General features: G+C 43.3%; 1 protein-coding gene across 2 annotated transcripts in view; it reads right to left on the reverse strand.

Moving 5' to 3' along the window:
- Positions 1 to 18316, reverse strand: part of afg1lb (AFG1 like ATPase b) — a 154266-nt gene extending 135950 nt beyond the window's left edge. For both annotated transcript variants that reach the window (XM_041187264.1, XM_041187263.1), the window contains exon 1: positions 18185 to 18316. In XM_041187264.1, coding sequence (XP_041043198.1) covers positions 18185 to 18299 — 115 coding nt within the window. In that variant the 5' untranslated portion in view covers positions 18300 to 18316. The remainder of the gene's footprint in view (positions 1 to 18184) is intronic.
- Between the last annotated feature and the right edge of the window lie 5880 nt (positions 18317 to 24196).

Raw genomic sequence — 24196 nt, forward strand, 5'->3', positions numbered from 1 at the left:
TTGCCCCATGAATAGATTAGCATCTGAATAGCCTTGACCTTTTGAGTTAATCCTTTAATCCCTTCTCACCTATTTTGAAACATTTCTTTCTTTATTTTGTTCCCTTATAGTACATCTGCTGAGCTTCATATTAACTTTCTGCATTTTTTTAAACTTGTTTCTACTCATTCATTTTTAGATTTCCCCTAATTTAATATGCCCTCCACTGCCAATTCCTTCAAGGAAACAATCAAATAACCTTTTTTTCCCAAGAGGGCCCCTTTGGAAGTAACAAGGAGTGGTGTGAAGGACTGCCTTATCTGGATGGGCCTACAAAACAAAATGTCAGAACTAGCTGGACTCCCAATACTCGGTAAAGAAACACACTGCCCAGCACCCTTCCCCCACCACCACCCGGAGCACATTAAGAGCTTTTCTCCTGCTTCTTTGAATCAAATTGTAACTTTGGATCAAAATTAAATTGAGAAGAGGCTCTAAAGGACTTGTAATTATTTTTTTTTTCCCCCACTGTAGCTTGTTGAACTAGCCACAAGTTTTCATGTATGAACTACCTGCAGGAGGTGCAGATATATATGGATTGATTTAGATTATCTTTAGATAATATAAGAACAGAAACTTTACTGAACATGCTCATTCATCACTTGGCTTTTTAAAACAACTAATCAAAGACCTGAAACCCTGGATGGAAAGAAGTAGCGACAGAACCGTTAGGTTGCCCATTCATTTCAAAAGGCATAGTGGTAAAACTAGCAAATTCAGGATTCATTAAGCGGTATCTCTTTGGAGGAGGTAAGAGCTTGCAACTATAGACATTTATAAATGGAAAAAAATTAACATCCATTTGGTTCTGTAAAAATACACTGCTGGCATTTCAAGAGTTCTCTCTTCAAGAGGTAATTATGTTTAAGAGCCACTATTACCTTAATCTATTTGATCCTGCTCAAGAACGAAAGTGATGAAGAAAAGCATCAACTACATTCCTTTGCAGTTAAAAGGGACTGTAAACTTTAAAGGGATTATATTTTGTCATTGGGTGAAATAAAGCACCCAGTACTAAATGTTGTTGGAATGCCACTTTAAAGTTTCCCCATGGCAGATAAATGTGTGGTGTAACAATTGCAGAATACGAGGCCTCCAATTTGATTCCAGGGTATGTGGATTTCAGCCTGCATGATTGTGGGGCTGCTGTGATTGTTTTAGGTAACACTGAATTGGGTGGGGCAGGGGAGAGGTGGCAGAGAGAGGGATTTTGGCTCCAAATGTCAACCCTGTAATCACTGGTTATTATCAAGCAGGTATGCGTAACAAACAAGGACAAGATCAAGCTTATAGAGAACGGCTGCTTGATAAAATACCTCTGGAATTGTATATTGCCTTCAGGAGATAAAGAGAGAAGCCACCATGAAAATCATCCACGCACCGCACCATTATTTGATATTGGATTACCCATATATGTCCCTTCAGTCTCTCTAACAAGCTTCAAACCTTCATGGTGAAAGGCCAAGAGCCTTTAAGTACTGTAGCGCTAAGAGAAATATCCAAAGGAATGCATTCTCCTTGTACGAATACCACTTGTACCACTTGTCCATGTCTCTCTCCAAAGGCAAGAGGTGCAGATAGAGGAGCAGATGTGTGGGGGGATGCACAGCCAGGAGTAGATCAATACAGCCCAAGGAGCAAAGCCTACACCACTTAGCTTCAGAGAGAGGCAGAGAGGGGAGCTGACCTGCAGAGGATTTTTTTTATTATTCATTTATGGGATGTGGGCATCACTGGCTAGGCCAGCATTTATTGCCCATCCCTAATTGCCCTTTTACAGGGCGGTGGTGGTGAGCTGCCTTCTTGAACCGCTGCAGTCCATGTGGTGTAGGTTCACCCACAGTGCTGTTAGGGAGGGAGTTCCAGGCTTTTGACCCAGTGACAGTGAAGGAACAGAGATATATTTCCAAGTCAGGATGGTGAGTGGCTTGGAGCGGAGCTTCCTGGTGGTGGTGTTCCCATCTACCTGTTGCCCTTGTCCTTCTAGATGGTAGTAGTCGTGGGTTTGGAAGGTGCTGCATAAGGAGTCTTGGTGAGCTTCTGCAGTGCATCTTTTAGATGGTACACATTGCTGCTACTGTTAGTCAGTGGTGCAGGGAGTAAATGTTTGTGGAAGAGGTGACAAACAGGCTTTGTCCTGGATGGTGTCAAGCTTCTTGAGTGTTGTGGGAGCTGCACTCATCCAGGCAAGCAGAGAGTATTCCATCTCTCTCCTGACTTGTGCCTTGTAGATGGTGGACGAGGCTTTGGGGAGTCAGGAAGCGAATTACTTGCCACAGGGTTCCTAGACTCTGACCTGCTCTTGTAGTCATGGTATTCATATGGCTAGCCCTGTTCAGTTTCTGGTCAATAGTAATACCCTGGATGCTAACAGGGGGCTATTCAGCAATGGTAATACCATTGAATGTCGAGGGGTGATGGTTAAATTCTCCCTTCATGGCGATGGTAATTGCCTGATACTTGTGTGGCACGAATGTTACTTGCCACTTGTCAACCCAAGCCTGGGTATTTTCCAGGTCTTGCTGCTTTTGGGCATGCTCTGCTTAAGTAACTGAGGAGTTGCAAATGAAGCTGAACATTGTGCAATCATCAACAAACAGCCCCACTTCTTACCTTATGATGGAAGGAAGGTCATTGATGAAGCAGCTGAAGATGGTTGGGCTTAGGACATTATCCTGAGGAACTCCTGTAGTGACGTTCTGAAGCTGAGGAGATGACTGACCTCCAACAACCATGGTCCTTTGTGCTAGGTATGACTCCAACCAGCGGTGTTTTCCCTGATTCCCATTGACTTCAGTTTTGCTAGGGCTCCTTGATGCCACACTTGGTCAAATGCTGCCTTGATGTCAAGGGTAGTCACTCTCACTTCACCTCGGGAGTTCAGCTCTTTTATCCATGTTTGAACCAAGGCTGTAATGAGGTCAGGAGCTGAATAGCCCTGGCGGAACCCCAACTGGGCATCAGTGAGCAGTTTATTGCTGAGCAAGTGCCACTTGATAGCACTGTTGATGACCCCTCCCATTACTTCAATGATGGAGAATAGACTGATGGGGTAATTGACCGGGTTGAATTTGTCCTGCTTTTTGTGTGCAGGACATACCTGGGCAATTTCCCACATAGCTGGGTAGATGCCAGCGTTGTAAGCTGTACTGGAACAGCTTGGATGGGATGCAAGTTCTGGAGCATAAGTCTTCAGTACTATTGTCAGGGCCCATAGTCTTTACACAATCCAGTGCCTTCAGCCGTTTCTTGATATCAGAATTGGCTGAAAACTGGCATCTGTGATGCTGGGGATCTCTGGAGGAGGGTGAGATGGATCATTCACTCGGCACTTCTGGCTGAAGATTGTTGTGAATGCTTCAGCCTTATCTTTTGCACTGCTGTGCAGGACTCCTCCATCATTGAGAATGGGGATATTTGTGGAGCCTCCTCTTCCAGTGAGTTGTTTAATTGTCCACCACCATTCACAAATGGATGTGGCAGGACTGTAGAGCTTAGATCTGATCCGTTGGTTGTGGGATCGCTTAGCTCTGTCCATCACTTGTTGCTTATGCTGTTTGGCACACAAGTAGTCCTGTGTTATAAGCTTCACCAAGTTGACACCTCATTTTTAGGTATCCCTGGTGCTCCTCCTGCATTCTTCATTGAACCAGGGTTGATCCCCTGGCATGATGGTAATGGTAGAGTGGGGGATATGCCAGGGCATGAGGCTACAGATTGTGTTAGAGAACAATTTTGCTGCTGCTGATAGCCCACTGTGCCTCATGGATGCCCAGTCTTGAGTTGCTAAATCTGTTTGAAATCTATCCCATTTAGCACAGTGGTAGTGCCATACAAGATGATGGAGGGTATCCTCAATGTGAAGTCGGGACTTCATCTCTACAATGACTGTGCGGTGGTCACTCCTACTGATACTGTCATGGACAGATGCATCTGCGGCAGGCAGGTTGGTGAGGATGAGGTCAAGTATGTTTTTCCCTCTTATTGGTCCCCTCACCACCTGCCACAGACCCAGTCTAGCAGCTACGTCATTTAGGACTTGGGCAGAAGTGCTACCGAGCCACTCTTGATGATGGGCATTGAAGATCCCACCCAGAGTACATTCTGTGCCCTTGCCACCCTCAGTGCTTCCTCCAAATGGTGTTCAACATGGAGGAGCACTGATTCATCAGCTGAGAGAGGGAGGCACGTGATAATCAGCAGGAGCTTTCCTTGCCCACATTTGATCTGATGCCATGAGACTTCGTGGGGTCCAGAGTCGATGTTGAGGACTCCCAGGGCAACTCCTTCCTGACTGTATACCACTGTGCCACCGCCTCTGCTGGGTCTGTCCTGCAGGTGGGACAGGACATACCCAGGGATGGTGATGGTGGAGTCTGGGACATTATCTGTAAGGTATGATTCCGTGAGGATGGCTATGTCAGGCTGTTGCTTAACTGGTCTGTGAGACAGCTCTCCCAATGTTGGCACTAGCCCCCAGATGTTAGTAAGGAGGACTTTGCAGGATCAACAGGGCTGCAATAGCCGTTGGCGTTTCTGGTGCCTAGGTCGATACTGGGCAGTACATCTGGTTTCATTCCTTTCTTGTGACTTTATAGCAGTTTGTTAAAACCGAGTGGCTTCCTAGGCCATTTCAGAGTCAACCACATTGCTGTGGAGTCACATGTAGGCCAGACCAGGTAAGGATTTCCTTCCCTGAAGGACACTAGTGAACCAGATGGTTTTTACAACAATCGACAATGGTTTCGTGGTCATGATTAGACTTATAATTCCAAATTTTTATTGAATTTGAACCCGGGCCCCCAGAGCATTCTCCTGGGTCTTTGGATTACTAGTCCAGCGACAATACCACTACACCGTTGCCTCCCCCTGTCCATGTTTGGCCTGATGCCATGAGACTTCAAGGGGCTGAAATCATTGTTAAGGGCTCCCAGGGCAACTCGCTCCCAACTGTATATCACTGTGCTGCCACCTCTGCAGTTTCTGAACTGGCGCATCACCAGAGCATTACCCTGGGTCTCTAGATTACCAGTCGAGTGACAATACCACTACGTCACTGCCTCCCACCTCTTGGTGAAGCTTTATTAATACTGCTAAGGTTTATTACCATTAGTAAGGTTTAATTACAGTCACAAAGTTATCAGTACACAGCTTGGAGAGGATAACCTGACGAGCAAAGCCTACACCACTTAGTTTGCGCCCTGAGTTTGGAAAAAAAAAAGTGAACATCACAGTGACATCATAGAAAAAAATGGTAAGGTGGGTATTGTTGCTTAGGGACTGATTCTAAATCACTGGGAATTTTAAAAATGTTAATAATATTAACTATTAATGACAAGTGAGTAGCTGATAAATCATATATTTTATTCTTAAAGTGTACTACATATTGGTAGGGTTTACCAATATTGCCAAGGTTTATTAATACGTTTAATTAGTATTAGTAAAGCTTTATTAATACTGATAAGGTTCATTACCAGTAGTAAGGTTTAATCACAGTCACAAGGTTATCTATTAATAAATGAAGAAATGGCAGGGTGCTCCACGCTCGAGAGTGCCTATCCTGTGCTATATGGAGACTCCAGGATACTTCCCATGTCCTGGATAACCATTTTTGAAAGAAGTGCCATCAGTTACAGCAGCTTGAGCTCTGGGTTGTGGAGCTTGAGTAGCAGCCGGCATCACTACGGAGCATCTATGAGGTTGATGGTTACGTGGTTAGCACATTTATAGATGTGGTCAGGGAGAGAAGGAAGGGTGACCACTAGACTGTCAAAAAAGGTCAAAAAAGGAATAGGCAGGGAAAGCAGGAGTCCTGAGTGCATCCCACTTTCTAATCAGTATTCAGTTCTGAATACTGATGAGGATGATGGTTCATCTGGGGAGTGCAGCCAAAGCCAAGTCCATGGCACCACTGGTGGCTCAGCTGTATAGGGGGGGCACAAGGAAGTCTGGAAGAGTAATAGTGATAGGTGATTTGATAGTTCGGGGAATAGATGGAGATTTCTGTGGCCACGGATGTGAATCCAGGATGGTGTGTTGCCTCCCTAGTGCCAGGGTCAAGGATGTCACTGATCGCTGCAGAGCACCCTGAGGGAGAAGGGTGAACAGCCTGAAGTCATGGTCCACATTGGTATCAATGAAAAAGGTAGAGAGAAGGGCATGGTCCTAAAAAGTTTGAATTAAGGAACTTGGTAGAAAATAAACAAGCAGGACCTCAAAAGTAATAATCTCCAGATTACCCCAATGCCACACACCAAGTACAGAAATAAGAGGGTAAGACAGATGAACGTATGGTTGGAAAGATGGTGCAGGAGGGAGGGCTTTAGATTCTTGGAACATCGGCTCTGGGGGCGACAGGACCTGCACAAGCCAGACAAGAAGAGGGTGGGACAGAGTTCTTTGTGCGGCATTTTGCTAATGCTGTTGGGGAGAGTTTAAATTAATTCAGCAGTGGTGTGGGAACCAGGAGACAATATTAGAGAGGAAAACCGAGGGGCACAGAGTATTTGGAGAAATAGATAGCACTGGAGTAGGGAATAATAAGTTAATAGCTGGGGTCAGAATAAAGAAGACAGTAAGACTCTAAATCAAGATTAATAAATATGTGAATGCACAGAGTGTGGTAAATAAGGCTGGTGAGTTACAGGCGGAGATTGCCATATGGGAATATGATGTTGGGCCTATAACAGTGACCTTATAATGGGGGACTTTATCCAAATATAGACTGGGATTCTAATAGTGTAGAGAGCAAAGAGGGGAATGAGATCCTACAGTGTGTTCAGGAAAATTTTCTCAAGCAGCAGGTTTCCAGTCCAGCGAGAAAGGAGGCACTATTAGGCCTGGTTCTTGGAAATGAGGTGAACCAAGATCATCAAGTGTCAGTAGGGGAACATTTAGGGGACAGCAATCATTGTATCATACGTTTTAGGCTGACTATGGAAAAGGAACAGCCCCGAGTAAGAAAAATTAACCAGGGGAAAGTCAACTTCAATGGAGTAAGAACGATCTGGGCCAAATAAATCCCTCAGAGGTTGAAAGGAAAAGTGATAGCTGATCAATGGGCTTCCTTCAAAAAGGTGATATAGGCACAAGGTAGATTCTCTTGAAAGGGAAAGTTAGGGCAAAAATAATCCAGAGCTCCCTGGATGACAAAGGAAATAGAAATTAAGATAAAGAAGAAAAGTGTGCTTATTCTAGGTATCAGGTAGAAAACACAAATGAAAACCAAGCTGAATACAGAAGGTTCAGAGGAAAGCTGAAGAAACAAATAAGAGAAGCAAAGGTGGAGTATGAAAAGAGACTGGCAGCCAGCATAAAAGGGAATCCCAAAATCTTCTAAAGGCACATTAATAGTAAAAAGAAGAGTTGGGCCATTTAGGGGCCAAAAAGGGAATTTACACATGGAGGCAGTGGGCATAGCTGAGGTACTGAATGAATACTTTGAATCTGTCTTTACAAAGGAAAATCATGCTGCCCAGGCCATAGTAAAATATGAGGTAATTCAGACAGTAGATGGATTTAAAACCGAAAAGGAGAAGATATTGTATAGATTACTTAAAGTTGATAAGGCAGCAGGACCAGAGGAAAGGTATCCAAGGATTCTGAGCGAAGTAAGACTGGAAATCGCAAAGGTGCTGGTCACAATTTTTCAGTCTTCTTAGGCTCAGGGGTGGTCCCAGAGGACAGGGAAATTGCAAATGTTACACGCTTGTTCAAAAAAGAATGAAACAATAAGCCCAGCAACTACAGGCTAGTCAGTCTAACCTCAGAGGTGGGAAAACTTCTAGAAACAGTAAATCGGGACAAAATTAAGGGACACAGACAAGTTGGTGGAATGGGCAGATAGCTAGCTGATGAAATTCAATGCAGAGAAGTGTGAAGTAATTCATTTTGGTGGCAAGAACATGGAGAGACAAAATAAACTAAATGGTATAACTCTAAAGGGGGTGCAGGAGCAGAGGTATCTAGATGTATGTGTGTGTAAATCATTAAAAGGTGGCAGCTCAGGTTGAGCGCAGTTAATAAAGCAAACAGCATCCTAGGCTTTATTAATCAGGGCATAGAACAAGGAAGTTATGTTGAATTTGTATAAATCACTAGTTCGGCCTCAGCTTTTATTTTATTCATTCATGGGATATGGGCTTCGCTGGCTAGGCCAGTATTTATTGCCCATCCCTAACTGCCCTTGAGAAGGTGGTGGTGAGCTGCCTTCTTGAACCCTGTATTGTTTGGAAAGGAGTTTCAGGATTTTGACCCAGCAACAGTGAATGAAAGGCGACATATTTCCAAGTCAGATAGTGAGTGACTTGGAAGGGAATTTCCATGTGTCTGCTGCCCTTGTCCTTCTAGATGATAGCAGCCGTGTGCTAAGGAGCCTTGGTGAATTCCTGCAGTGCATCTTGTAGATGGTACACACTGCTGGCACCGTGCGTCGGTGGTGGAGGGAGTGAATGTTTGTGGATGGGGTGCCAAACAAGCGGGCTGCTTGTTCCTGGATGATGTCAAGCTTCGAGTGTTGTTGGAGCTATATTCATCCAGGAAAATGGAGAGTATTCCATCTCACTCCTGACCTGTGTCTTGTACTTGGTGGACAGGCTTTGCGGAGTCAGGAGGCGAGTTACTCACCACAGGATTCCTAGCCTCTGACCTACAGTATTGCGTCCAGTTCTGGGTGCTACTTAGAAAAGATGTGAAGGCACTGAAAGAGTGTTGAAAAGATTCAGGAGAATTGTTCCAGGGATGAGTAACTTCAGTTATGAACATAGATTGGAGAATTTGGAGAAGGCTGAGAGGAGATTTGATAGAGGTATCTGGTCAGAGTAGATAGGGGACTGTTCCCACTCATGAAAGGATCAGGAACGAGAGAGCACAGATTTAAAGTAATTAGTAAAAGAAGAAAAAATGTGATAGGAGGAGAAACTTTTTTTTTTTACACAGCACGTGGTTAGGGTTTGGAATGCACTTCCTGATAGTGTGGTGGAGGCAGGTTCAATTGAACTTTCAAGAGGGAATTAGACTGTTATCTGAAAAGGAAGAATGTGCAAAGGAGAGAAAGCGGGGAATGGTACTAGGTGAGTTGCTCATTTGGAGAGCTGGTGTGGACACGATGGGCCAAATGGCCTCCTTCTGTGCTGTAACAATTCTGTGATTCTGCGATATTAATTTGCGTTATGTAGAAGTAGGTCTGAGCATCTCACGACTGGAAACACACCGAATCGATTTGCACAATTTATCAATGTCTTTTCTGGGCCTGTCACAATTTTTGGGTTTTGGCACTAGATATCCTTTCAGGTCAAGGTCACACCCACAAGGGAAATGCATGACCCCTTTAATCTGAAATGCACCCTTTTCTGCACCATTCCTAGTCAAACTAGTGACCCAAGTATCCCTTTTCTGTACACCAGCCACCAAAACGTTTTTTCTTGCAAGTATGCTGGCTGTGGCAGAAGGCCACAAAGTTCATATAGATGCTTTATTTGCACTGCTTTCAATGGCTGCTTTCCGAATTTTCGAAAATTCAAGACTTGATCACTAGATGCCCTACTTCTTGCCAGGAACAGTGAAAATCTTATAATAATTGTACTCAATGCCAATGGGCAATCACAACAGTGGGGTACGAAAAAAAGTATGTCACCATATCTAATTCAAAAACAATGGTCAAACTCTGCATTTCAAATTCTGCATAAAAAGAGCCAAGTTCGAGACAATGATTGTCTAAAAGATAATCTTCTGAACCATTCAGTCAATAAAATTATGGTTAACTAAAAATACCAAACAAACAAATTGAACGTCACACTTTAATTGTGTCCAATTACAACTTAGCAATTTTAAAAAGCGCCACAGAGGTTGATCAAACAAAATAATGCCTATTTGCACAAGTTAAAATAGAGGAGTAAAACAAAACAAAGATGTTCTTCCTCAAAGGGATGGAAGGGAAAATAAAATTTTTAAAAATCAGAAATGGAGTCACCTCAGACTGCTCTCTTACACTGCCTAATGATCAGCCAAAGAGAAGCACCTCCAGAACCTGGGAAGAGGGTCATGGAGTTCAAGGTAGGGTGCATGATTGAGTATACCCCAAAAAGAGAGGAGGATTTAGAAACCACATTATAAATATGACAAAACGTCCTTGGCTGTGGGGAATACAACTTCAAATACATTTTCAACTGCTCTGAAGGAATAGCTCTAAATGGTTAATAAGCAAACAGAGCATTCCAAAAAAAGTAGCTTTTACCACAGCACATCACACTACTTGTGTTAGGCACAGTACACTCCAGTACTTGATTGTAAAAGCACATTTGCACAAACATGCAGTTTTTAAGTAAAGGAAAATGACACTCTTTGCAAAATTCCAACCAGGTCAATGACTGAACTATCACAATCCTAAAGCACTCCTCAAATAGATTGCAGGTTCTCTCAAGATGATAGAGCTCTTTAGAAAGAGATCTGTTGCTGCAAAGCTTCAATTGTATTGAAAGGATACATTTGAAAGGTCTGTACCAATTGCTGTGGGAAGATTTTTAATTGACTATGCCTGGAGACATAAGTTACGACAAAATACAATGAGCAAGTACAAAAAGAAAGAACTTGGATTTATATAGGGCCTTACTGCATTCTCAGGATGTTTCACAGTGCTTTACAAGCTGTGAATTACTTTTGAAATGCAGCCAATTTGCACACAGCAAAATTGTAAATGAATAAATCAAATCTTTCTGTTTTGGTTAGCCTTGATTGAGGGAGGAAAATTGGTACACAGAGAAATAACTTTCCCTCACACAGTGTCACCAGATCCTTTACATCTACCTCAGCAGACAAGAGTGTGGTTTGGTTTACTATTTCAACTGAAAGACAGCCTCTCTGACAACACTAACAACCTTAAAAAGGCAGTGATGAACAAAAACATCAACTTGGAGTTGTGCTGTAGACCTTGACTCCAGTATATCCTCTATAATGATGCAGAGAGTGTGACAAATGCAAAATTTGTAAGATTGTTATGTTTCAAACTTTGTAATTTAAGGTAAAACAGAATACCCTGGAAAGTTGGTTGGAAAGAGGTTGCATAACTTTGCCCAACAACAGACCAGGTAGCTTGGTTACCATTGGGGGCAGGTTGGGACTTGCTGAGCAAGGTGCAAAGTTTTCACATCTGGAGCAAAGGCAACAGCAGCTGGGTAGGTTTTGTAGCTCCAAGATTTCGGTCAGAAAGAGAAAGAAGAGGGAGAAGTGAGTGGTTGGGGGGACTGGGGGTGTCGCTCTCACAGAGAGTCAAAAGACTTTAGTTAGTGTGTGGTCAGCAGAGAGGAGTTTGTCCTTTCTGTCGGCTACCAGATAGAATGTGGGGGGGGAATAGGGTTTGTTACAGTAAAAATTTTAAATCTTAAAATCTTGTGGTGTGATCTTTTCAGTTGGTCACTGGAGATTCAATATCTTTTGAAAAGTGCAGTGTCTACAAGGATCTTAACAAAAACACGTGAAAGATAGGCTGTGATTGGGTATAAAGCTGCTGCTGGCACATGTCAGCACTGTCAAGCCCCAGCACCAAGTGATAATTCATACCCAATGAATCATAACATTGCTTGGAAAGAAATAGAGGGCAGAAAACAGCATCATATCCTAACCTTGATACAAAGGAAGCATGCCACACAAATATTAGAATCTTTTTTCAAGCCAAGTTCTAGCAAATGAAAGATCATTAGTGTGGCAAGGAAAGTTAAGGAAATTCAACTCATATCCAGACCAGACATAAAATCTCTACGATGATAAAAACAAAAAAACTGCGGATGCTGGAAATCCAAAACAAAAACAGAATTACCTGGAAAAACTCAGCAGGTCTGGCAGCATCGGCGGAGAAGAAAAGAGTTGACGTTTCGAGTCCTCATGACCCTTCGACAGAACTTGAGTTCGAGTCCAGGAAAGAGCTGAAATATAAGCTGGTTTAAGGTGTGTGTGTGGGGGGCGGAGAGATAGAGAGACAGAGAGGTGGAGGGGGTTGGTGTGGTTGTAGCGACAAACAAGCAGTGATAGAAGCAGATCATCAAAAGACATCAAAAGATTATAATATCACCAACTTTAACTTTAACACCTATGTGTTCTATTGTACTATTGTTGTTGACATCTTTTGATGATCTGCTTCTATCACTGCTTGTTTGTCGCTACAACCACACCAACCCCCTCCACCTCTCTGTCTCTCTATCTCTCCGCCCCCCACACACACACCTTAAACCAGCTTATATTTCAGCTCTTTCCTGGACTCGAACTCAAGTTCTGTCGAAGGGTCATGAGGACTCGAAACGTCAACTCTTTTCTTCTCCGCCGATGCTGCCAGACCTGCTGAGTTTTTCCAGGTAATTCTGTTTTTGTTTTAAAATCTCTACGATGTACTGGGTAAAGCATACAGCACTAACTGTGCCTTCAGAGAACTGAAATAGTCAGTGACAAGGCTGAAATCACAGAGATAGCACAAACATTTTGATGAACTACTGACTTGGGCATCTATCATTACATCAAAGTGGGTAATCATGTTACACTCCAGCCATCCAGAATGGTTAAGCTCCAAACTAGATGGGATTCATTGAAGTGATTCACAAGTGTAGTTACAAGGCTCTAACTGACCAGCTACGAAGACTCTAAAATCACCTGTAGAAATAGCAGCATTTCACAAGATCTATAAGTTCCAATGGCTGTTGCCAATACTGGGAAAGTCTTCATTAAAAAGTGACTCACTCTTCCCAGCAGGACAATGTGGCTTCAGGACAAAGCAAAGCACCAGTCACATGATTTTCATCATTTAGCAGGTTTGAATGTTGTTCAAAGCTTTAGAAAGACTCATGCACAGTCTCCAAGGAAAAACCTTTTGACGCTATTATGCAATGAAGTCTGTGGAAACAACTGGTCACGTTGACTTTGGTGACAAACTCAAAATTGGCTAGACGACATAGTTAAATTGAACATAGTAATCTTGTATTCACTAATCGCAAAAGATCTGCACATGAGCAGACACCAGTGGTACACACTGCCTAGTAACTCCTTCAGCTCGAGTCAGCAAGTTGTGGGTTCAAGTTCCTCTTCAGGAACTGAGTACAAAAATCAAGGCTGACACTCCAGTGGAGTACTGAGGGAATGCTGGATTGCCAGAGGTACTGCCTTTTGGATGAAACAATAAACCGAGGCCCTGCCTGCTCTCTCAGGTGGATGTAAAAGATCCCAAGATACCGAGTTATTGCTGGTATCCCGCCCAATACTTATCCTGCAATCAAAACATTACAAAAACAGATTATCTGATCATTACCACGTTGCTGTTCATGGGTGCCTGCTGTGCATAAATTGGCTGCTGCATTTCCTACCTTAAATAAGTGACTCCACTTAAATTGCACTTAATTGGCTATAAAGTGCTTTGGGACATCCTGGGGTCCTAAAAGGAGCTATATAATTGCAAATGCTGTGCTTCAATACAGAGGCAAAAGGCCTGTTCTATGAGGAGCTTGACACTGCTATCAGCAGAATCCTTAAGTCAGTACATCTTTACCTACTGGAGAAATCAATACAAGAGTGAGTACAGACCTTGAGGCATGGCCCTCCTACCTCAGACATCATGATCTGGGAAAGATAAATGGGAACAGAAACTATTTGAGCTTTGATGCTGCCACAAATTTTGTGTAACTAACCATGCCACAAAGAGGCCCTGAAGACATCCAAGCTCAGGGCAATGCTATCAGTTGGAACTAATCATCACCAGGTGTGGCTCTCTGAGCAGCATTCTTAACACACACAGCTACCACAGCGCTGACTGTGATACAGATCACTCCTTGGTGTGCATTAGATGAGGCCGCAACCCTTGGAGCTTTTTCATAAAGCAGAAATGTCATCCTCGTATCAACATTATCAATACTGCCTACCCAGATAAAAACCAACAGTTCCACAACTCTATTTTGCCATGCGCTCTCTGGCATTCCCACACAGAGTGCAGACACGAAATGGAATATACATCTAGACACCACCTACAATATCGCACTCTCAGGCAGGCAAGAGTGTAAATGGTTCTGATAAAAGTTCATCAACCTGAAACATTAACTCTGTTTCTCTCCACAGATGCTGCCTGACCTGTTGAGTTTTCCAGAATTTTTTGTTCTTATTTCAGATTTTCAGCAACTGCAGTATTTTGCTTTTGGAAAGAAGCTGACTGGTTCAAGGCAATGTGATAGAAGCGGTCATTGAAGCCAAGCGGTCCACTCTCATTAATTGCAAGAGAGAGTGGAGTGAGATAACTGAATGTTTTGAGTGACTCTTAATGCAAAGTCCAAAGTCGAACAGACTGCTCAATGTGCACCAATGACTACTGGTTACAACTCTGCCAGAATATGGCAGATGTCCTTAGGCATGGAAATGTCCTTCATGCATGAAGGAATCAGAAAGATCCATCAGCAAAGAAAACGGCTTCACTTAAAACAATGGTAGGGGAGGTCCCCAACAACTGCAATAAACAGTTGAAGAGAAGGGCAGAACACTACCGTAAGTTGTACACTAGGAAGAACATTGTTACCAAGTAAGCTCTAGACAGCACAAAAAGCCTGTCATAGCAGAGCTGGATATCAAACCCACAATGGAGAGCTTAACAGAGCTATTGACCCCTACACAAAGCTCCAGGTGCTGATGCTATACCACCTGAACTCATCAATCTCAGAAAGCAGGCACTCCTGCAGCATCTGCACAAACTTCTCTGTCTCTGCTCAAGCGGGGAAATCAATGCCCCAGGAGATGCGTGATTCAAAGATTGCAACCTTGTACAAGGACAAGGGCACCACAGCGACTACAACGACTACCCTACTAAGCAGCATCAGAGATATATTTGCCCATGTCGTCCCCGTCAGACTGCAGATCCTGGCTGAACGCATTTACCCCAGATCCCAGTGTGGTTTCAGAACCAGAAGGTCTACAACTGATGATATTTTCAGTCCTGCAGCTGCAAAGGAAGTGCTGTGAACAAAGAGGAACACTGTATATTCCCTTCATCAATCTTATCATGGCATTCAATCACGTCACAGAGGCAGTCCATTTGAGCTGCTTGAGAAAAATTGGCTGCCAACCAAGTTGCTCAATGTGATCTCCACTTTCCATAAAAACATGATGGATTAGGTCATCTATGACAGTACAACATGGGAACCCTTTGAGGTCTGCAGTGGGGTTAAACAGGGCTGTACTCTGACACCGATACTCTTTGGCATATTCTTCTCTTTGCTATATTCTTCTCTTTGCTGCTATCATATGCCTTCAGGGCATCTACAGAGGGTGTCTACTTAATATTCAGAACTGAGGGAAAGTTGTTCAGCCTTGTTCGTCCGAGATCCAAGACAAAGGTGTGCCAAGACCTCATTGAAGATTTGCTCTGCGCTGACGATGTCGCACTAGTATTCCATACTGAGGAACACTGTCATCAGCAAATGGACAGACTCTCTCACAACTGTAAAGAGTTTTGTTTTACCATCAGCATCAGGGAGTCAAATGTCATGGTTCAGGATATTGCCATACCTCCATCTCTCAGCATTGATAACGTGATGCTGGAGGGTCTTGATAGTTTCACATATCTAGGAGCCACAATAACCAGCAATCTGTCACTTAATGCTGAACTCATCACAAAAGCTGCAACTGCTATATGTCCAAGCTGAGTAAGAATATGGAACAAAGACTGAGAACATGAAGCTGCCAGTTTCCCAAACCTACGTCCCCAGCACACTCCTCCACAGTTGTGAGACCTGGACAACATATGCTTGCCCAGAGAAAAAGATGAACACTTTCCACATTTGCTGTCTCAGACGTATCCTTGGCATCTCTTGGCAGGTCAAGGCCATCAACCTAGAGGTCCTGGAGCATGCTAATTTTATCAGCTGGCACTCATTGCTAAGCTAACATCTGCGCTAGCTCAGCCACATTCATTGGATGGGTGATGGCTGTATACCCAAAGGCCTTTGGAATGATGAACTGTCCAATAGATCACGATCCTCTGGGAGTCCATACCTTCGCTGCAAGGACACTTGCTCAAGCGCGATATGAAAATGGCAGACATTGACACTGACAACTGGGAGACAGTCACTGATGGCTGTCACCTCTGAAGGCTGGCTGTCTGAAGGAGCATTGGAAGAGACGAGGGAAAACAAAAAGCTCCGCTGGCTAAGAAGAGGACCCAGAGAAAACAGATGCCAATAAATCATGCACTTTCTCAGCCCACTGTCTTTTTCTCGAACAAAGAGATGGCCATGCCAGAGTGAGACTACTGAGCCACACCAGGCGATGCTTAACAGAGTTGAACACCGCAGCACAAACCATCGTCTGACAAGACAGAGGGCTGCCACCAAACCAAAATTCTTTTTTTTTTAAGTATTTAGAAATACTTCATTTACAGCACAAAAACAAGCCATTTGTCATACTAATTTATGCCAATGTTTATATTCCTCATGAGCCTCCTCCCATCATTCTACACCTAGCCCTATCAGCATGCTCTCCCATTCATTTTTTGCTCATGTACTTAATTAGCGAGGATGGATGGACCGCCAAACAAACGTTAGTCATGTTCATCTTGAAGTCAGCTCCCACAAGCATTCAAGCAAAACTCCTGCAAAATCAACTATGCTGGGCTGGACATTATGTCCAGATGGCCAAAGAACATCTCTCACCAGTTCCTGTGTTGTCAATGTTCAAATAGCCAGTATTCCAGGGACAGACAAAGAAAATGCTTCAAAGACACTCTGAAGCTCTAAAACAAAAACAAAAATACCTGGAAAAACTCAGCAGGTCTGACAGCATCTGTGGAGAGGAACACAGTTAACATTTCGAGTCCATATGACTCTCATTAAATTTTATTTATTTTTCTATTTTTCCTTAGTTCTGATGAAGAGTCATTCAGACTCGAAACGTTAACTGTATTCCTCTCCTCAGATGCTGTCAGACCTGCTGAGTTTTTCCAGGTATTTTTGTTTTGGATTTCCAGCATCCGCAGTTTTTTGCTTTTACGCTCTGAAGCTCTCCTTGAAGTGCAGCAGCATTAGCATTAACAACCGGAAGCTGCTTGCTCCCAATCGTTCAAAACGGTAACAACTTGTCTATCAAGCTGCATCATGCCTTGGTCCAATTGCCTTAATGATGAGGCAGAGTGGCAGCAAAGAAGGAAATAGATCTGGTATTTCAAATCCCACTACCCTGTGGCACGTCCTGCCCCACGTGCTCAAAGATCTGCTGGTTGAGAACTGGCCTGTTCAGTCACATGAAGACCCTTGGCAGAACCTGGCCACCCTGAGTAGGCGTCATACTAGAATTGAGGGACAGCCATCGATAACTATCTGTAGAAACTATATTTAACACAAGAAAAGATCTTGCATTTATTATAGTACCTCTCACAACCTCCAGAGATCCACAGCCAATGAAGTAATTTTAAAATGTAGCTATTGTTGTAATAATCAGAGGTAAGTTTTAAGGAGCATCTTAAGGGAGGAGAAAGGTGGTGGGGTGCTTAGAAAACCAACGGTGGAGTGAAGGGAAATTGGGTCTGTACAAAAGGCTGGAATTGGAGGAGTGCAGTTATGGTAGTGTTGTAGGGCTGGAGGAAGTTACAGAGAATGGAGGGATTTAAATACAAGGATTAAACTTGAGTCATCAATCTCCTTTCCAAACAGCTTCCTTTTTAACAGTAATTAAGTTTCCCAGCTCAGTTGATACAGTTTTAAAAAACCTGGAACTCCAATATTCGGATACCAAAGTCACAGGACAGCAGCTACCCCAAAAATCAGGTGTCCTAACTGTGACACTTATTGCAAACCCATTTAAACACAAAGTTACTAAATCAAGGACGGCGTAATCCATTAAAAATTATCCTTAAAGCAAGGTGAATGAATCAGTGCGAACAAAGTTACACCTCCTCCCCCACCTCACAGCCTGGTGACATTAAACAAGAGTTTACAACATGAGCACTGCAGCCTCTGTCTGTCCCCCGCCCCCGGGTTAAAGCCGCCGCCTCACGGCCTTTCCCGTCCGCTTTGTCCACCCGGCACCGGCACCGGCACCGGCACCAACTGACAGGAGAGGGGGAGGAGGGAGCAGGGTCGCCCAGCCCAGCCTGATCAGACCCCGCCTAATAAACTTTAACCACCTTCCTCACCTTTGAAGGAGCCCCGGCTTGTCAGCCACAGCTTGTGCTTTAACCAACGGGTCTCAGCATTTAAAAAGCTCGGTAAACGGCCTAACGAAGCCAAGGGCGTCCTGGAAGCCGCCATCTTCCAGCTTTTCAACAAGCATCAACTTTATTAGCTGTTTGTGTGTGTGTGTGTGTGTGTGTGGGGTGGGCGTGGTGAGAACGCGAAGTTGCTGCTGCTGTAAGCAGCTTGTGTATCGCCTTCCCGAGGCACCTTCATTGGAAAAATCTCAGCGCCAGACTCTCGGTCACAAAGTCTTGCAGCTGAGGGTTTAAAGAAAAATGGGGGCGAATTTACAATTTTAATTTTTTAAACAATTAGTCCGACTTGCTTTCCCATTGACTTTGACTGCAATCTATAAGCATGGTCCAAGAAGGGCCTGCAGCCAAAACAAATTTGTCTCTCCTCGCTGCAGGTGCTGTCTGCATGTTACCACAATTTTCTGATTTTGTTTCAGATTTCCAACCATCTATGATTGATGTATATGGTGCATATCCCCTTACAAGTGAGCAAGAATTGAGATCACTGATTTATCCCATAAAGCTGTTGTGGGTCCCATACATCAAAATGGTGACCGTGAATTATCATCAAAGCTAAAAGCAAAAAACTGCAGGTGCTGGAAATCCAAAACAAAAATACCTGGAAAAACTCAGCAGGCCTGACAGCATCTGCGGAGAGGAATACAGTTAATGTTTCGAGTCCGAATGACTCTTCATCAGATCTAAGGAAAAATAGAAAAATAAATAAATAAAATTTTCACCTCTTTTCTATTTTTCCTTAGTTCTGATGAAGAGTCATTAGGACTCGAAATGTTAACTGTATTCGTCTCCGCAGATGCTGTCAGACCTGCTGAGTTTTTCCAGGTATTTTTTGTTTTTGTTATGAAATTATCATCTATTGTTGTGAAAACCAATCTGATTTACTAATGTCCTTTAGGGAAGAAAATCTGCCACCCTTAACTGGTCTGGCCTACATGCGACTCCAGATCCACAGCAACGTGGTTTACTCTAACGACCTTCTGCAATGACCTAGCAAGCCACTCAGTTCAAGAGAAAGGATGGGCAACAATTTTTTTTAGATTCTTTTTTATGGGGTGTGGGTGTTGCTGGCTAGGCCAGAATTTATTGCCTATCCCTAATTGCCCTTCAGAAGGTGATGGTGAGCTGCCTTCTTGAACTGCAGCAGTCCCTGTGGTGTAGTTATACCCACAGTGCTGTTTGGGAGGGACTTCCAGGATTTTGACCCAGCGACAGTGAAGGAACAGCGATATATTTCCAAGTCAGGGTGGTGAGTGGCTGGGAGGCTTTTCCAATAACACCCACATTCCATAAAAGAATAAAGAAAAAAAACCTTTAAAAGAGGTTCTAGCAGGTTCTTAAAATACAGTAAAATTGGAAGAAGACCGTTATATTGCAAGATGATTCAAAAAAGTTAGGAACTGTGTTATGCACATGTATACTTATATCCAGAATGCTACACCACTCACTACTGCACTAACCTACCTAACTGACAATGTATCAGTAAAAGATGTAGGAGCACCATTCAATGAGATCATGGCTGATCCAATAATCCTCAACTCCACTTTCCTACCTTTACCCATAACCCTTACTGATTAAAAACCTGTCTAATTCAACCTTGAATATAATTAACAGCCCAGCCTCTACAGAGCTCTGCAGTAAAGGATTGCACAGATTCACTACCCTCTGAGAGAAGAAACTCCTCCTCATCACTGTCTGTCAGTTTGCAGCACATACTGAGATCGGAAAAATACATTCAATGTCAGCTCTAGTATCTGTGTTAAATAGTGCAATTATTTCAAACTTCTGGGAACCATAAGGCACAACATAGTTGCAGGCTACATTGAAAATTGCCCAGGTATATGCTGTACACAAAAAAGAGGACAAATCCAACCCGGCCAATTACCACACCATCAGTCTATTCTCAATCATCAGTAAAGTAATGGAAAAGGTCACCAACGGTGCTATCAAGCGGCACTTGCTCAGCAATAACCTGATTACTGCCCAGCCTGGGTTCCGCCAGGGCCACTCGGCTCCTGGCCTCATTACAGCCTTGGTTCAAACATGGACAAAGGAGCCAAACTCCCGAACTGAGGTGAGAGTGACTGCCCTTGACATCAAGGTAGCATTTGACAAAGTGTGGCATCAAGAAGCCCTAGCAAAACTGGAGTCAATGGGAATCAGGGGAAACTCTCCATTGGTTGGAGTCATATCTAGCACAAAGGAAGATGGTAGTGGTTGTTGGAGGTCAATCATCTCAACTCCAGGACATCACTGCAGGAGTTCTTCAGGGTAGTGTCCTCAGCCCAACCGTCTTCAGTTGCTTCATCAATGACCTTCCTTCCATCATAAGGTCAGAAGTGGGGATGTTCTCTGATGATTGCATAATGTTCAGCACCATTCCCGACTCCTCAGATACTGAAGCAGTCCTTGTCCAAATGCAGCAAGACTTGGACAATATCCAGGCTTGGGCTGACAAATGGCAAGTAACATTCACATCACACAAGTACCAGGCAATGACCCATCTCCAACAAGAGAGAATCTAACTATCGCCCCTTGATGTTCAAGGGCATTACCATCACTGAATCCCCCACTATCAACGTCCTGGGGGTTACCATTGACTGGAAACTGAGCTGGATCAGCCATATTGATACTGTGGCTACATGAGCAGGTCAGAGGCTAGGAATCGTACGACGAGTAACCCACCTCCTGCCTCCCCAAAGCCTGTCCACCATCTACAAGCACAGGTGAGGAGAGTGATGGAATACTCCCCACTTGCCTGGATGAGTGCAGCTCGCACAACACTCAGGAAACTTGACACCATCCAGGACAAAGCAGCCCACTTGATTGGCACCACATTCACAAACACTCACTCCCTCCGCCACTGACACACAGTAGCAGCAGTGTGTACCAACTCCAAGATGCACTGCAGGAATCCATCAAGGCTCCTTAGACTGCAATTCCTAACCCATGACCATTACCATCTTGAACAAGGGCAGCAGATGGATGGGACACCACCACCTGGGAGTTCACCTCCAAGCTACTCACCATCCTGACTTGGAAATATATCATCACTCCTTCACGGTCGCTGGGTCAAATTCCTGGAACTCCCTTCTGAACAGCACTGCGGCTGTACCTGCACCACATGGACTGTAGCGGTTCAAGAAGGTAGCTCACCATCACCTTCTCAAGGGCAACTAGGGATGGGCAATAAATGCTGGCCCAGCCAGTGAAGCCCACATCCCATGAATGAGTAAAAAAAAAAATGTTTGTGTGTGTAACCAAAACATTTTGAATAGATTTAATGCTGTATTCAATTGAGAAAAATCAACCCAAATTATGCCAGACATAGAGAAAAAAAAACAGAATCAATCATGCAAAAATAAGATGGCTGCTGCTGCAGCAGTGAAAAAGCAGCTTGAGACCACGGAGAATTGGGAAACCGATGATGTCATGGAGGTATTTGAGACATCTAGGCAAAAGTGCAGATTAACATTTAGTAGCTTTCTAAGAGGCACTAGCAAAGAGGATAGGGTGAGCTACATCCTTTGTGGGCAGGGGGGAAAGGATTAAATCTGTTTAGTGGCTAGAAAAACCCAGAGAAGCTTTTTTGAGAAATTCAGCACTTATCTCCAGCCAAAGTCAAATCATTGATCCACCAATGTGAATTTTAGAGCTTGAGGCAGGAACCAGCTCAGCCTGTTGACAATTTCTTAATGAGACTGAGAAATGTAGCCAGCAAGTGTAAATTCAAAGAAACAGATGAAAGGCTGGTACATCCGCTCATTTGGGGCCCTGCACACCCCCTGGAGAAAAAAGATCCAATTGAAAAGACAAGCTCGCAATATTGAAGGCCATTGACACTGCCACAGCACATGAGCAACAAGTAGACATTAACTATCCAAATGACTAGCATTCAGTTGTGACAAGAGAAAGGTAGCAGGGTTGATGCAGTGGAACAGCAACAAAAGAATACATAACAGACAGAGAAAAAGATGTGCAAGAGCAGACAACCATGAGTTCACAGACAGACGGAAATGTTCTGCATACAGATCAAACTGCAGAGCTTGTGGAAGGCTCAGTTACTGGGAAAACATATCAGAACAAAAATAAAGATGGTATGGAAGTTACCAAAGTCAGAGAAACAGGGCACTTAAGATGGAAAAGAAACCAAAAACATTTTCCCTGGAAGATGACGAGTTGGAGGGGAAAGAGAAACTATAAAGGAAAACTAAAAATAGAAACTTACTCTCCAAATTGCTAAGGAAACTGAGACTGAAGCTGAGATTGGAAACCAAAACATCTGGCTGAAATTATACAAAAGGAGACAGAGCCATCAGAGGTCAGTAGTAGAGAATGATGATTCCAGTGATGTAGTACAGGCAGGCTGAAGAACCAGAAGCTGGGGACAAACAACTACTCAGTTGCTGCAGCTGTTTCTATTACTTGAAGATAACATTGGTGGATCTATACCATTCAGACCAACTTGAGGAATCTGTAGACGTGTGCCATTTTTGGTGAAGACCATACCCATGGAACTCAGATTGGTTGTGCGCTGCTGTCACCTGGGGATCAGGCTAAAGCCTAGAAGAAGAGGTGCTGGAATTCTTCGTAAGTAAGACAAGAATTTTGAAGGATTTTGTGACTGATTTGATGACCTATGTGCTGAGCCGATTCATAAGATCTGCCTTAATTGTACCTCCCATTTATTGTATTATTTATAGTTTATATTTGACCATAATTGCCTGTTAATTCATCATTACCTTATGTTCATTCTGGGTTTTAAATTATGTGAGATTACCTAAGATAATATTTAGTGTTTGCTTTGTTTGATTCTAAAAGAGTAAAATTTCTTCTATTTTAAATCATGGGATCTTGTGGGTTCATTCTTTCAGTAAATATCTGGGATTCTGTTTTGCTTTAAAAGAAATATTGGTCTTGTCTGGGATCATAAAACCATGAGGTGAGGGAGGCACCACTGAGGGCTCAAGGTAGTACACCCATTGAAAAGTACCTCCCAATCAGAAGCAAGGAAGATCTGGTCCAAATGTATCCACAGTTTTTGGATGAGATATTTGGATGCTTTGAAGATTTTGAGTATCACATCACTATTGATCCAGAGAAAAAAAACAATGGTTCATCCCCCATCTAAACTACTAATGGAACTAAATGGAAAGCATGAAAGAAAGTTTCAAGAGATGGAAGAAAAGAAAATGATTGCCAGAGTCACAGAGCCTACAGATTGGGTAAGTTCCATCATTGTGAGAGAGAAGCCAAATGGATCACTAAGAACAGCCTGGATCCCAAATATCTTAATCAAGCAATAAAGAGGAATCACTACCCTATTTCAACAAGGGAAGAGACCGTACCAGTGCTGACAGGGGAAAAAGTTTTCATCAAGCTTGATGCCAAAAATGGCTACTGAAACATGAGATTTTATGAGGTATCCAAAACATCCTTTGGATCGTACAAATTCCTTCCTTTGCCTTTTGGCCTTAAAGTAAGCTAGGATGTGTTCCAGCAAAACGTTGAAAAGACAGACAAGCGATGCAAAGGAGCAGTTGGCACAGCTCTTGATATCCAGATCTATGGTCATGACCATCTACATGAAGCCATGGAGAGAAACAGGAAATCTGGGATCAAGTTAAATGCAGACAAATATATCATGAAGGTGATAGAATGCCAGTTCTTTGGAATGGTGTACAAGTCTGACAGTGTTAAGCTGAGTCCTGGAAAAGCTATCTCTGAGATGGAAGCTTCAAGAGACAAGAAAGAGCTAAGATCTTTCCTTAGCTTGATTCAATACATGAGTTCTTTCATATCTCAAATGTCAGAACACAGCAAACCTACAAGAGCTGATGAGAGAAGATGTTGAGTACCAGTGGTTAGAGTCATATGAGAGGAGTTTTTTTTTTAAAATCGTTCTTGGGATGTGGGTGTCACTGGCTAAGCCAGCATTTA

This window comes from Carcharodon carcharias, chromosome 5 (assembly GCF_017639515.1).
Source record: "Carcharodon carcharias isolate sCarCar2 chromosome 5, sCarCar2.pri, whole genome shotgun sequence".
NCBI classification, from domain to species: Eukaryota; Metazoa; Chordata; class Chondrichthyes; order Lamniformes; family Lamnidae; genus Carcharodon; species Carcharodon carcharias.